The following is a 14842-nucleotide window of genomic DNA, read 5'->3' as shown; positions in this document are numbered from 1 at the left end:
CATGCATGGGCAGCCATATATGGCAGTTCCTATGATCTTGTCTATATTGGGTTTTATGGTCTAAGCTGGTGAGAATGACTGACCAGGTCTCTTCCTCAAGAGGGCGCCAGATGTCATTACAGATGATTGTGAGCCACCACGTGGGTCCCAGGAATTGAACTCAGGACCTTTGAAAGAACAGGCGGTTCTCTTCACCAGTGAACCATTTCTACAGCCCTAAGGGAAAGCAGGCAGTGAAGGAATTGTATCTATTTTCAGAAAACATGTCCCAATTTCTGAAACTGGTTTGGCATTGGCACTATGTGAAAATTGTTTCTCTGACTTCTTCTGCATGCCCCCAGCTAGTCAGCAGACATTGGTGTCTGCTAAGGAGAGTCAGCACAAGCATGCCTGTCACCTCAGAGCAGAGACTCAAGGACGTGGCAAGTATCAGTGGAATAAAAAGATAGGCAGGCACCCTGCTTGAAGATGCTTTCTCTGCTAGAAATGGTGTTGCTGACATATAGATGATGATGGTTAAGAACATGGAAATTGAGAAGTATAAGCAGGTTATTTTTAAAGCAGTTTTATGGCAGGAATAGCCTTTCTATTTGTCTCTCTATGACTCTGAAAGACCCTTTCAGTCCATCAATACTGTCTTTTTGGTACACATAAGAGCATCAACATCATGGGTTCTTCTGAGGGTTGAGTGAACTAGTGTGTTTCAACATGCTTCAGACCTGTCCATGGTAGTCTGTCTGTACCAAATGCTACATGGCGTTTGCGCTTGCTTTGCTTCTACAGACCAATCAATGATCCAGGCCATGTAGACTCCCTTAGCCCTCTAGCCTTTCCCCTGTCTCTTTTGACTCAAACCTGAAATGATGAGAAATAGAATTTTACACAAACGTTGAGCATCTGACAGTTGTATCCATCGGCAAAATTATAAATACAATTTCTGCCATTCTCAATTCTACGATGCACCTTAATATTTGATGGCATGTGGCTTTTTGCACATGGTGGACAAGTCATTGGGACTTGATCTCATAAGGAACCAATTCTCCTGATTCCACCTGTACATAACAGCTCTCAAGCAAAGGCGGTCGCCTCTCCTGGTTCTCCCTCAGCCACTACCTAGCTATGGCAATCATCTTCTCTGTCGCATAAACTCAGCTCCGAAGTAAAGGAAACTGCTTACTGACCTCTGCAGGACAGTCAGCTCCACACTGAAGTGTGCCTGGGAAGAGTGACTCAGGAGCATGTGGTATTTATTTATTCTTGTTCTTTACCTCAGTGAGTCACTTCCCAGCTTCCGTAAATCCCATCCCTTTGGGACACCTCTTTCTATTTATGTTGAAATTCATTCCCCACATTCTGGAGTTTTGTCTTTCCCTCGAACTTGAGTTAAACTCCAGGTACGAGGAGCCAGTTTGATAGCAACTTGAAAATGTGATTTGTTCTTATGATTGACTCATATAGGTGTGTGTCTCTGATTGTGCGGTCTTACTGAGTCAGCTGGGTGTGCAGTCAGACTCATCTGTGGCCACATTCTCCTCTGCACGCATTCTAGCCGCTCTGTGAGATACTTACCAAGTCAGTGTCCGCTGGAAGATAATCTCCTGTGACTGGGAGAGATGCGTGCGCTCATGTCACTGCTGTGAACTTTGCCGCTGGAGGTCAGACTGAGTCATAGTTTAAACCCCGTACCAAGGCTCCGTCTCTGGCTGAGATGCCTTCCAGTCTGCTCATTGGAGTGCAGGTACTCACAAAGATCAAAAAGCCATTTTCTCCTTAAACCTCTTTCCTGATGCCAGAATTCTCTTGTTTGAACAACATTCATGATAGCAGAATCTCCTCTGTGTGTGATCAGAAACGGATAAGTTCCTCCCTGTCCACCACTCCCTCTGTGCTTTTTTAGGGAGTTTCCTAATATTAAAGAGGACACTCTGGATTTCTGTGTGCTGCCAGGGGTCAAAGGTCCCTGATGCATTTTGGATGATCATGTCCGTCACCTTTTTGAAAATTCATTTTGTAAACAGTTTGTTCGCCCAAGAATCCTTTGTAATAAGCTTGAAAATGGCAGGGAGAGATAATAATAATAATAATCAATAATAACACTAATTAATAACAATAATAATTAACAGTCATAATAACAATACAGATGTGTTGCACCATTATTTATACAATGACATTTATACAACGACATTTAAATTACCTCTGCCTCCCACTCTTATTTAATCATGCCTTTATACGTAAAAATATGCCACGTTCATTTCCCTTTTCAGAATTTCTTTTCTTCTCCATAATCTTCCACATGGGGGTCTGCGTGTTAGATCCAAGCCCCTGTCTCTTTGCCAGGGCCTCCCTCACACCGCAGGTCACGGAGACACACAGCATTGTGAGTTGGTCTTTACTGTTTGAATGGATATACTGAACCGTATGCTAAATTATGGGAAATTATAGAGGCTGGGAGTGATTATACAGGCAGGAGTGACTCCCAGTTTGCCTGCAGTGCTTCAGAGAGAAGATGGAAGCCAGCCCAGAGCGCAGGCATGATGGCAGGCCCTTTCCCTCACCTTTTCCCAAGACCTCTCTCTATGTTCTTCAGCTTGGGCAGCTTGAGTAGCTTGTATCTGGGCTTTATGCCCTCCAGCATAGCTATGCCTACAGTAGGCACTGATCAGAACTGAGTGGGGAAACGGTCACTTTGAGGGCTCCCCCATGTGAGTGTAGGTCTCTTAGAGCAAACATTGAGTAGGGCCCAGCCACCACTGTCCATCTGCTCAACTGACACAGGCAACTCATGAATGACTGGCGTGAATGGAGAAAGTATTTGCTACCCAAGGCTTTGGATTCTGTGTTTGCTGCTGTTTTTACTGGCTGGCTGGCTGGCTGGCTGGCTTGGTTGTCAGTTTGTTGAGGCAGTGTCTCCTAAGTCTCCTAGGCTGTCCTCTAAATCCTGTGTTCAAGAGATCCTCCTGCCTCGGTCTCTTGAGTAGCTAGAATTAGAGTTGTGTGCCTTCATGTCCATTTGTGATCTGTTAATTCTATTTTTATCAGAATTTTGGAGGCATGGATGATGTATAAATAGCCCTTTGAGTGCTATCAGCTAATACAATGACTAGACACTAGATTCTGTCACAAATCTTCAGTGTGCTAGAACCTACTAGACACTTTTGGTATAAACACTGACACTCCTGTGTGTCCTATGACTTTGTGTCCTATACATACCCTTTTCAGATTCTTGTGTAATAGTTTGTTCTGGTATCATCTGTCCCTTACGCCTTTAGACTGGCCTTCCGAAGGACAGACAGGCCATGCCATACTCTTCTTTTTAGTCCTTCCTAGTGCCTGGTATAAATGCATATGGAAAGAAAAGATGGTGGGGACTCGAGTTTCCATTGCATTCATTGACATCACAGTTTGTCAAGTCTTGTTTTAGGAATAATGAAATGTCCAGGCTTGAAAGAAACTCCATGTCAGTGATTTAGTGTCAACGCTGGAATTGGTTTCCTGTGGTTAGCAGCTTCAGTCATTTCTCAGGGACACCCCCTCAGTGCACCTCCTCCTCTGGTGGTCACATCTAACTATAGCTCATCTGACGTCAAACCGTAAAGCTTTGCAGGGTGAAAAGAATCTAAAATGAGTATAATATAAACATACAGGAATGAAGGTTCTGGGTGAGTGTCCCTTCTTTGAAACTTTTAGGACCAGGAAGGTTTCAGATTTCAAATTTGAGGAAATTTAGAGCTAAGTGTTTAGACTATTGGTTGAGCACCCCTGAAGTCCAAGATGCTGCAAAATTCTAAACTTTTTTTTAAATACTTTTAGCTTAAGGACACTCTTAGCTTCTCTTGGTATGCTTCCATCGTACTGTTTCTGTCCCTGTATATGTCACTGGAGGTGTTGAGTTATGCTCACTATGGCAACTGACCTAAAATTTTCATTTTTATCATGCTGGCTTGTTAGGAGTGGTCATGATTGAGTTAGACAAGCTTAGCCAAAGGAGGAAATGCGAAGGAAGACGACTTTGTTGTTGGAAGCACCAGAAGTCACTCCAGTTGTTCCATCTTGGGCTCATTCACTCAGAACGTAGAACCCAGTGTGAAGCTTAGTACCAGGTGGTCTTTACCAAGCTTCACAGCCTGAGTCTGACGTGCTGGTGGCTTTTTATTATTGTCTTTATCTGAAACTTTCAGAACTCCAGGATTTATTTACCCTGCCCTTCGTTCACAATATGAGTCTGTAATTGAGTTCAGACTCTTCATCCAACCTTTTAGCTGGAATTAATATTTTATTAGAGCAGATCTTATCACAAACCCTCAGCGCAGCGGGGCGTTGGACTGCTGTGTGAACAAGCGTGTATGAGCGTGTGAGCGCACACACGGAGCACTGGTGACTTACTAATGCCAGGGAAACCCCTCCTCATGAGTTATGGCTGAGAGATCATAAAATATGCATGTGGAGACCTGAAAATCCCCCACAGCAAACTGGGGCCTGCCTTAAGATCCCAGCAGGACAAAGAGAAATTAGCATTGCTAACAGAGAATATGGAACCCCTAGGGCCTGTGTGCTTCTCAATGTCCACTGTCTGCATAAAACTACCCACCAGACATCATTTTTATTGCCTCTTCTGCTTAAAGAACCAAGGAATCCTAGTCGTGGTGACAGCAGGTTCCATTCTGATTCCAATCCCTCATTTCAAATTAGCGAAACACTTTTAAAACCCCTCACTACATCTTACCAGAGTGTGGGGAGCATTTCGTTCATTATTCAATTTAGGAGAAAGTTGTATCTGAACAAAAAAAAAAATGGGATGAATGTAGATTTTTGAAGTTGCAGGCAACAAACCTGAATATTACATTATTTACTTATTATGTGTGATGTGCTTGTTTTATGGATAATGAAAAACTAGACTTCAGAAAGTCATTGATACAATTGTTCCGTTTTAAAAAGTTGTGTGTGTGTGTGTGTGTGTGTGTGTGTGTGTGTGTGTGTGTGTGTGTTTGTGTGAGAATGCCCACAGAAGTCAAAAAAGGGTTTTGGGTTTTCTGGAGCTGGAATTGGAGATGGTTGAGAGCCAACCCTGTGGGTGCTGGCTCGGGTTCTCTGCAAGAGCATCACAAGCTCTTGACCACTGGGCCATTGCCCCAGCCCCTCCCTTTTTATACTCATACAGAATATGGGCTTTATGCCCCAAACTGCAAATGAAGGCAGAATCATTATTAGACATCCCAAGAATGGTAGGTATCAATAAGTCTCTGAACTGATCAGAAGTACCTTTTTTTTAAAAATATTTATTTATTTATTTATTATACCATGTTCTGTCTGTATGCCTGCAGGCCAGAAGAGGGCACTAGACCTCATTACAGATGGTTGTGAGCCACTATGTGGTTGCTGGGAATTGAACTCAGGACCTCTGGAAGAGCAGGCAATGCTCTTAACCACTGAGCCATCTCTCCAGCCCCAGAAGTACCTTTTTTAAGTAACTGGCCAAGGGTCATGACTTCTCTCTGACTCCTGTCGTCTAGATCCCTGCTACTATTGAACAGTTGGGTCACCCCTAAAGTGTCACATCAGGTCACCCCCTAATGTGTCTTTCACGTCAGGTAGCCCCCTAATGTTTCACGCTACAAGAAATAGAATCAACGAATAAGAAACACAGACTTCACAGTCAAGTGTTTAATTGTGGAATGAGGTGGGTCAAAATCTGAAGCACCATAGCCTTGAACTGGACGCTTCCTCTGAAAGGCCTCAGAGTTAGGGGAGTGTGGAAAACAGCGCACCGCATTTGAACCCTCAAGCTTAAGGATGCAGGCGAAAGATGTTCGGGTGTTCCTTCCTGGGCTGTGTTTCCTGTGATTTTCTATCTAAATGCAGATTTCTTCTTCCTGTGAAGGCCTTAGAGTTTTCTTACAGAAAAGCCTGGCATAAATTAAATTTGAAATTAAGTCTCTTTCCATCGGTAAGTTCTGAGGTGGTGATGTCACATCTCGGCAGGTTCCTTTTCGCCGTGGCTTATATGTTAATATTGCAAATACTGTCGGGGATTTTTTGTTACTTTTGAATTCCAGAATGCGTAGGGCTAGGGGTGGTGTGACTATAATAAACAAAAGGAAACTGAGTAATACATTAAAAGAATAATAGAATTTTAATTCAGCACACTGAGCCTGGAAACTTCTGATCGGCTTTCCGGCCTTGAGAATTTGCTGTCTTTAATCTTTTTCAGACAACCCATTTGAATGGTGAGATTTTCAACACTAGATTCAAGATTATGATTAGGGATGGGAAGATTTTTTTTATGAAATTCATAAGTAACTTGATGTTATTCATACAAATAGAAAACATAACAGCGTGGCCAAGGTACCATTGACCTGGGGACTAACGACATGTTAATTCCCATCAGGAGACTGTAGCATGTGGCAGTTTCGTGGCCAAGAGGACTTGGCTGTTTTTCATTAGCACACGGACTTTGATAAAGGGGAATAGAAAAGAGCTGTTTGACCTGTGAGTGCTTAAGTTATTAAAGAGCAAATAGATTTGAAGCCTGGCTGCTTGCAAATCTAATGTGTCTTGCGGACCAAGGATGAAAAGGCATTTGGGGTTTGAAATTGCTCTGGTCAACTTAATGCTCTCTTTAATATTTTTAGAGATGAGTAAATGGTAGCCATTAAGAGTGTGATGTATGTGGAGCAGGGTATGTGTTGTCAGTTAACCAGCTGACTAAAAGGGAGGCCCATTAAATTGCTGGTTAATTGTCAGGCGTTCATCTAACCTCCTTTAAATTGTTGTCTAAAAAAAACAAGAATTATCTTTCATTCATGCAGATGTAGGTGTGCACCACACAAAAGAAACTTGCTGCCATTAAGGATTGCTCCGTCACAGAATAATAAATTGCATTGTCTGAGTTAAAGTAGGGCAGCGCTAGCACACAGGAGGCACTTAAACAGTATTTGTTGGATTCACAAGCGAGTGACCGCACCCACACAGAGCATGCACTGATGAGGTGGGAAAAGGCACTGGTGGGAAGTAAAATGCATGAGCCATGGCCCAGGAGGCAGATGCAGAGTTGAGTGCCCTGGACTCTTCAGTTGTGGGTTATCCAAAATCTAGCCAGCCCTGTCTGTGCACATAGCTTTTCTTCTCTTGATTATATCTTATTCTCTTCACTTTTAGGTATTCAAGAAATAAATAAAAATAAAATTAATAGCCAAGTTAAGTAAAGCAGAGAATGCCTTCAAATATCAGCGATCCAACTATCAGTCACAAATAATGTGTACTCTACTCACTAGGAATCACTTCTGGGGTATAGCGTATCTTCAGATATCCGTAATCTGACTGTCACACATAACCTAGAAATCACTTCTAGGTTATATTATCCTTTTAAAAATATGCACTTCTAAGACAAAAAAGTTGACATAAGTAGTGACCATCTTCACCCAGGACCTTCTAAGACTTGAAGGCAATGATCCACAGGCACCAATGACTCCAAATCTTCACTGAAGCATATTTTTGTGAATCTGGAGCTGAGTCAGAGCAGATAAAAACAGCAGACTAGTCATAAGCCTCAGGAAGAGGTGATGGAGATCTCTTTTATGAGCTACACTTTTGACCTGCACGTTAGGCAGAACAATATCCAAGTGTCAGACCTGACCCAGGCTAAGAAAAAGGTACAGACAAACAGGTTGTGTCAGGCGAAGTCAGGACCCAGTTTTTTTTAGACACATGCAAAGTCAGAAGCACTCTGCTTGATTTCACAAGTAGACTTTGCAGAATCAAAAGGAACCCCCAAGATGGCTCCGTGGATAAAGGCGCTTACCGTGCAAGCCGGGAAACCCGAATTAGATACCTAGAGTCCGTATGAAAGGGGAAGCCAAGAACTGAGTGCGCAGAATTGTTCTAGACCCACACACATGCACACACTCCATGGCCAGTGTGTTTGCTTTCACACACCCATCATCACCATCATATAATAGCTTTTATATTTCAACCTCATCCTCATAGAGAATTTGAAGGCATCCTAAGACACACACGACCCTGTCTCAATAAAAGGGGAAGTTCTGCAGATTGCTCAGATAGGAAACATCCTCTGTAGTAGGAGCTGCGGGCTGTGTTCCACCCTGCTCCCAGCCGCCTGACTAGCTTATGCCCCCAAAATAACAATACACAAACTGTATTCATTTAAACACTGCCTGGCCCATTATATCTAGCCTCTTCTCGGCTAACTCTCGCACCTGGACTAGCCCATTTCTAATAATCTGTGTAGCCCACGAGGTGGCTTACCAGGGAAGATCTTAATCTACGTCCATCCTGGGTCAGAGCTTCATGCCCCAGAGAGGAGAGGAAATGGTGTCTAGGCTCACTTCCTCTTCCTCCCAGCATTCTGTTCTGTTTACTCCACCCACCTAAAGGCTGGCTTATCAAATGGGCCGAGGCAGTTTCTTTATTAGCCAATGACCTTCCTCCATAACATCCTCCATACTTATTGCCAGACGTCATACCCTGAGTTTGATGCCACATGGTAGAACCGGCCTTCACAAGTGTCCTGCTGCCCTCCACACATGCTCTGTGGCACAGATGCCCAAACGATAAATAATTTTTGTAAGAAAGGCTTTCATGTGAGAGAGAGATGAGGAGGCGGCAGCCTGGAATTGAAGTCAGGACAAAGTCCAGGAGAATGCCTCCCTGCAGGGCATTTGTGGTAAGATCCAGATGCAGGAGAGGATCGAAGTTAAAAAAAAAAAACATTAATAGCAATACCACTGATAAATCCCTTGATGTGATAAAAGAGAAAGGATCCCCATACCATCCTCCAGGTACTGTGTTTTCCAAAGTAGAAGCCAGCTAGTATAGCGACCATGTCTGTAGGAACAAGGGAAAATCCTGCATTAAGCTGCTGGTTCACATGCGCCCCTCCGGTAGGACGAGTGAGCAATGACAGCAAGCATCCCTTGGCCCATAGCTGATGATGAGAGCCAGCTGTAGCGACACCTTGCTATGATTATGATTTGGGTAAACTGGCATGTGGCCTCTGAGCCTGCTACACATTAATGAGACAGGAAAGCTTGAACTGCATGTCCTCTTACCAGACATCAGGTGACCTGATAGCAGCAACTTTTTTTTCACCTGTGTCTTTGCGGTTCTGCTGCAGCTTGTATAGAATGCTTCCGGAGGTGGCTTTTAAATGGAGACCTTGGCTACCATGTTGTGTGACAAATGAACCGGAAAGACTGACTCTAAAGGAAAGCAGTGGTAGAATCCATTCTGTTGAGTGGAGAGACCCGTTGTGGAGCGAGTCATTATTATGGCTTGCCCATTTTATGAACGCAGTTGTTGTGTGTTGATAACATTTTTAGACGTATGCAATAATCATTAGACATCCACTTACCCTTCCATTCTCATCGAAAGGCATGAGAATCCCTCAAATTAAGTTAAAGTCTCAGATACTACGAGTGGTAGAATTAAGTCTAGCCAAGTTAACTCTCTCAGTCCTCAAGCAGTTCAAGAAAAAGGAGAAACTTTCTCGGTGCTGTTTATCAGAGAGCACACTGGCTTAACTCTCTTCCACAACTGCCGTCTGCCACATGAGCTCCTTCACTTTGACCTTGACCCTTCACTCTGGCTGCTGTGTTGCTGGCTGGGCAGTTTAGTAATGCATGGGACCGACTTATCTGAAATATGTATGTGTGTGTGTGTGTGTGTGTGTGTGTGTTCCAAGTCCTTCAGTGGTCTCTTGAAACTATCGTTCATTACCAGACCCTGAGTGGGTTATGCTTTTCCCTGTATACACAGTTAAAATAAAATGTTATTTACCAAGTCGACTAGTAAGAAAATAGAATAAAGGTAACGCTTGATTATTAAAAAAATGTTACTGTCCACCTTTCCTGCACTGACTGGTTTTGTGCATCAGCTTGACACAAGCTAGAGACAAAGGAAGAAGGAAACTCAGCTGAGGATATTCCTTAGTGAGATCCAGCTAGCTGCAAGGTGTTTTCTCATTTAATGATCAACAGGGGAGAGCCCAGCCCATGGTGGTTGGTGCCATACCTGGGCTGCTGGTCCTGAGTCCTTTAAGAAGATGGAGTGAGCAAGCCATGGGAAGCAAGCCAGTACGTAGCACACCCCCCCCCCCCCGACACACACACATCAGCCATGTTTCTGCATCAGCTCCTGACACCAGGATCCTGCCCTATTTGAGTTCCTGTCATGACTTCCTTCAGTGATGAACAGCGATGCTGAAGTGTAAGCCAAATAAACCCTTCCCTCCCCAACTTACTTTTTGGTCATGGTGTTTCATAGCAGCAACAGAAACCCTAAGACATCTCCTCTCTTTTGAGAATAAAGACTAATAATGTGTGGAGATTACAGTTGGGCGAAGGAAGCTAAGCCCCTGAAAGCAAACCATAGCAAGCAGATATGCCCACTCCATTTGATACTGATCAGATCATTGAAAGATTTAGAAGCTGTAAGCAACTGTATTGTGTTGCGCTGTTGGGTCTTCAAAGAGTGGGCTTGGAAGCTCCTTCTCGGAGTCTGTCAGGACCCCACATTTCTGAAGGCCCAACCATGTAGCTCTTTGAGGTATCTCACCCAGTGTGCCCCATGACATTTCCTGTTGGCTAGAACACCCGTATGTGTCCTGTCAGCCCCAGATTCAAGTTCCTTGACCCTACTACCTGGCGGTTGACTTCCCAAGGGAAACGGGTGAGAAATACACCTACTGTATTCCTTCGGCCATATTCTCTTGGCTATATGTGTCATTAGCAAGGCAATCCTCTGAACAAAAGAAGTGCCGATAAGTCAACATTCACATAAGGTTTTAAATCGGTGTGTGCAAATGTTTATAGATGAAAAAAGTCAAGGAGAAAGAGAGAAATACAGGTTGCCTTCTAGCTTTCCACTCTGTGTCCTGGTTTTGACATGAGGCCTGAGAACTACTTCATTTACTATTGCTTGTATCATCCAGGCAATCTTCCAGAATTGGTAGTGCCTTGTACCTAACAAGACCCAGTGGAAAGTCTTTCACGTGAGCAAGAGTTGACTCCCAGCCCTTCTCCTTTTATCTATTTTACATCACTGCTAAGAATCTGCTTCATCATCGCGCTGTAACCTGGAGACTACCAGACTCTACAGCGTCACTCGGATGCCCTAAAAGAATTGATTTTTAGTTAGACAGAATGGCGGGCTGATGGCAGCATGTGTTTTATGACTGTAACGGAGTGTGTTAAGTGGTTGTGTTCCCAGAGGTAGACAGATTGGCTGACTGCAGATTCGGAGGCCATGCAGACCGGGCGAAACCAGCAGAGGCTGCCCCCAGGAAACTAGGGTGATGAGCACCCTCCCCATGATTCTCTCCACAGTCACGATACGTTGTTCTGAAAACCTCATGGGTTAGCTCATTGAAGGAATCACCATGCCTTTCTAATAGTATAAGAAAACAATGCATCTCTTTGCCTGGAAGGTTTTTCATATAATCTTGATTTGGTTTCTGAAAGCCCTCCTCCCTTCCTCCCTCCCCTTCTCTCCCTCTCTCCCTCTTTTTCCCTCTCTCCCTCCCTTCCCCCTCTCTTTCTCTCCCTCCCTTCCCCCCTCTTTCTCTCTCTCTTTCCCTTCCCTCCTTCTCTGTCTTTGTCCCTCTTCTCTCTCGTTTTTCTCAAGAAGAGATATTTTTCCCCTATAAAACTGCTTCATGTGTCCATCATTCTGGAGAATGCAAATACCTTAATTTTTCAAAACTCCATTATTTCCAGGCCTTCCCGTTCTCCTGAAGTTTGGAGGCTTTTCCGGGGGTGCCCTGGTGCAAGGGGTCAGTGACTCTCATTTGCATCTGCTCTGCACGTGGTTCAGACGGTTTATGCCTTCTCTTAGAAATCACTTTAATTGCGCAGCCTCAGCTTTGGGAGTTCTGATCCCTTGTCGCCTTCTCCTATCGACCTCTCTTTCCACCAAGGGGCACAGGGTGTGAGAACAGATGGGAAGGAAGATGGTCACCAATCTTGATCACGTCACCTTGTGTTTTGTGACTTGTTGAAACTTCACGTGTGTTTCATACAGTCTAATTCAGGGGAATACTATGTTGCTTTTCCCTTTGCAAACCTGCGGTTAATGTCATTTCGTTTATCGGGTAAGCTGAATTAGTTCCGTGCAAACAGATCTTCAGTTCCACGTGAGAAAATGACAGTGGAGACTGTCCAGTGAATTTTTAAAGTTTTTAGTTTTGTTACTCTCAATAAGTGTGTGATTTTGGCGGGGGGGGGGGTGTGAAGTCTGTAAAGTCCTTGCTCCATATGCAGGAAGGCCTGCATCCAGTCCCGAGCTACCTTGTAAAACGCTCAGTGGTGATGTGCGCTTGTAATAGCCATGCTGGGGAGAGAGGAACAACCGTTCAGCCACAGGTCCCACTGAGAGGCCCTGTCTCAACAACTCATGAGGGATGACAAGCAAGGTTGCTCTCTGGCCTCCAGAAGCATGCACACCCACCCCCCACACAGCAGCTCATTCATTGTGGTATTTTGCATGAGGAATGGCTCAGGAAGAGCACTGAGCAAGAGCCACTGTGTCCAAGCCACCGGGTCCACTGTGCTCTTTGTCCCCAATGTGTCCAAATTCCTGGCGATTGAAGACAGAGTAGAACAGTTCAGTGACCATGAACTATCACGGCTCCTTCTCTTTTGCTTTTTCTAGTGTCTATCAAATAGTTGTGGAGGAGGAGCGTCCTCGGAGGGCCAAGAAGACAACAGAGATCTTGAAGTGCTACCCAGTGCCAATTCACTTCCAGAACGCCTCCCTTCTGAACTCACAGTACTACTTCGCTGCCGAGTTTCCTGCAGACAGTCTCCAAGCCGCACAGCCCTTTACCATTGGTGACAACAGGACCTACAACGGCTACTGGAACACCCCCCTCCTCCCCCATAAAAGCTACAGAATTTATTACCAAGCTGCTAGTAGAGCCAATGGGGTAAGTGTGGGAGATGTCTGTGGAGTAGGCTCTTTCTTGATGGTGTTCATGTAAGCAGGGGTTAAATGAGACCATAGTGAAAACAAAATTTAGCCGTGGTTTTGTGTGCTTCAGTTGGAAACGTTTTTATATGTATTTTTTTTTTATCAAGAGAAACTTATGGAAAGAACTGCGTATGTGTGGGGTTTTGTTGGTGGTTTAAAAGCGTGTTGTCAACATGATAATCACTGTTTTCCAGTTCTCTCCTCACCGAAAGTTGGCTAGTCATTCTGCTTAGCTGACTAGTTTGCCCGGTGATGGTGTAGCTACAACACATACATTCAGCTCATTTCAAATTTTGTGAGGTCCGGAGCATCTGTCTTTGAAGCGTACTCTGGCCCATTGCCTCAGCCCCAAGACGGCATGCATCCTGCAGCTGACTAAATCAGACGTCTTCTTTTCCTCTGAGAGAAAAGAGCTCAAGAAAGATGGGATGGAAGTAAAGAAAAAGCAAAAAGCTATTATTGAGTCAATCCTGAAACGGCCTGTTTTTCCAGTTCAGACCAACCTAGGGTGCGGAGGAGACCGCACAGCTGGTGTGAAAGGAAGCACTGTTAGCTTCTGCCTCACCCGCTCTGCTTCACGGCTTAGGTCCACGTGTCGTGGCCACTGACCTGTGCTGTGTGAGGCAGGAGCATCTAGGGTGCAGATTCTTCCCCAGTGACAGTTGCATGGGGGCAGGGACAGGGCTGGAGGAATCACGGGCCACCAGGACAGAGATCGAAAACATCGCTTCTCTCTTTGTGGCCCAGAAATGTCTGCTGCCTCCATCCTGGTAGCAGAAGGTATATCCGGGCGTGCCTCATGGGCGTGTCTCTCTGAGAAAAAGCCACACTGGAAACAGTGGGCTCTCTCCTTGTTAAGTTAACTCCCTAGAACTACATTCCCTTTGATCTAAACACAATCTGGATAATAATTTCTCATTTTTCATTTGATACAGGAAACCAAAATTGACTGTGTCCGAGTGGCCACAAAAGGTAGGTTAAAACTCTGAGATAGTCTATGTGTTTGTGTGTTCCTGAAATTGATTTTATGCTGTGTTTGAAAACATCTGAAAATATGTTAAGAACTTCACTGAAATCAGTTTATGTATGTATATCGAGTGTGCACATACATGCATGTAGGTAGGCATTAGGATCCTATGGTAGCTGATACTGCTTCATGGAGATCTGTTTCAAAATCAGTCACACTGCTAGAGCCCGAGCAGTTTTCAGGGGCTATCTTTATAAAAGTTATTTTAAGAATATTAATTATTTTTCTATGACGTCAGTATTCATGTTTTAAACGTAAGCATATAATAACTGGTAGACATATATGCAGTGAATCTTCACATGTTTAAAAGAGTAAAATACTACATACATACACACCCATTTTTTTAGATGAGTCATCAATCACCCCAATGGCCAGACTAGATCCAGACACCTGGGCTCAGGTGACCCTCCCAAGTAGCTGGGGCTTCAGGCACAGACTGCTGCTCTTGTTGTGCCTTCCACTTTTAGTGATGTGACTGGAATGTTGTTGTACAGCCTGGGCTGTTTTCGCTGATGAACTCAGGATCCAGGGGACATTACAGTGGCTCTTCTGGTTCTTGGGCCTGGTTCAAGTGTGAGCAGTGATCGTGGCTAGGGAGCCTCGTAGTTAGCCTCCCCGAAGAAGGCACAGACATGTGAGCTGGCACTCGGGTAGCAGTGGCTCAGCAGCCTCAGGGTTCAGCCGTCCTGTACAGGAGCGTCTGGGAAAGCACTCGGAGGCATACGAACGCTCTACTCACTTGAAGCCTTATGCATTAACACTTGGCATGAAGCACACTCTCCAGACCACCAGGGGAACCAGGAGGGCGATAAAGAGGCTTTGATGATTTCATTA

The 14842-nt window shown here is 44.5% G+C and overlaps 1 protein-coding gene across 9 annotated transcripts in view; it reads left to right on the top strand.

Moving 5' to 3' along the window:
- Window positions 1-14842, top strand: part of Ptprm (protein tyrosine phosphatase, receptor type M) — a 699101-nt gene that overhangs the window by 432405 nt on the left and 251854 nt on the right. For all 9 annotated transcript variants that reach the window (XM_013353950.2, XM_013353949.2, XM_013353948.2 and 6 more), the window contains exons 12-13: window positions 12664-12937; window positions 13917-13953. In XM_013353950.2, the coding sequence (XP_013209404.2) occupies window positions 12664-12937; window positions 13917-13953 (311 nt within the window). The remainder of the gene's footprint in view (window positions 1-12663; window positions 12938-13916; window positions 13954-14842) is intronic.

This window comes from Microtus ochrogaster, unplaced genomic scaffold (genome assembly GCF_000317375.1).
Source record: "Microtus ochrogaster isolate Prairie Vole_2 unplaced genomic scaffold, MicOch1.0 UNK20, whole genome shotgun sequence".
Lineage (NCBI taxonomy): Eukaryota > Metazoa > Chordata > Mammalia > Rodentia > Cricetidae > Microtus > Microtus ochrogaster.
Note: the sequence above shows the minus strand (reverse complement) of the source record. Positions and strands in the feature narration are given on the sequence as shown.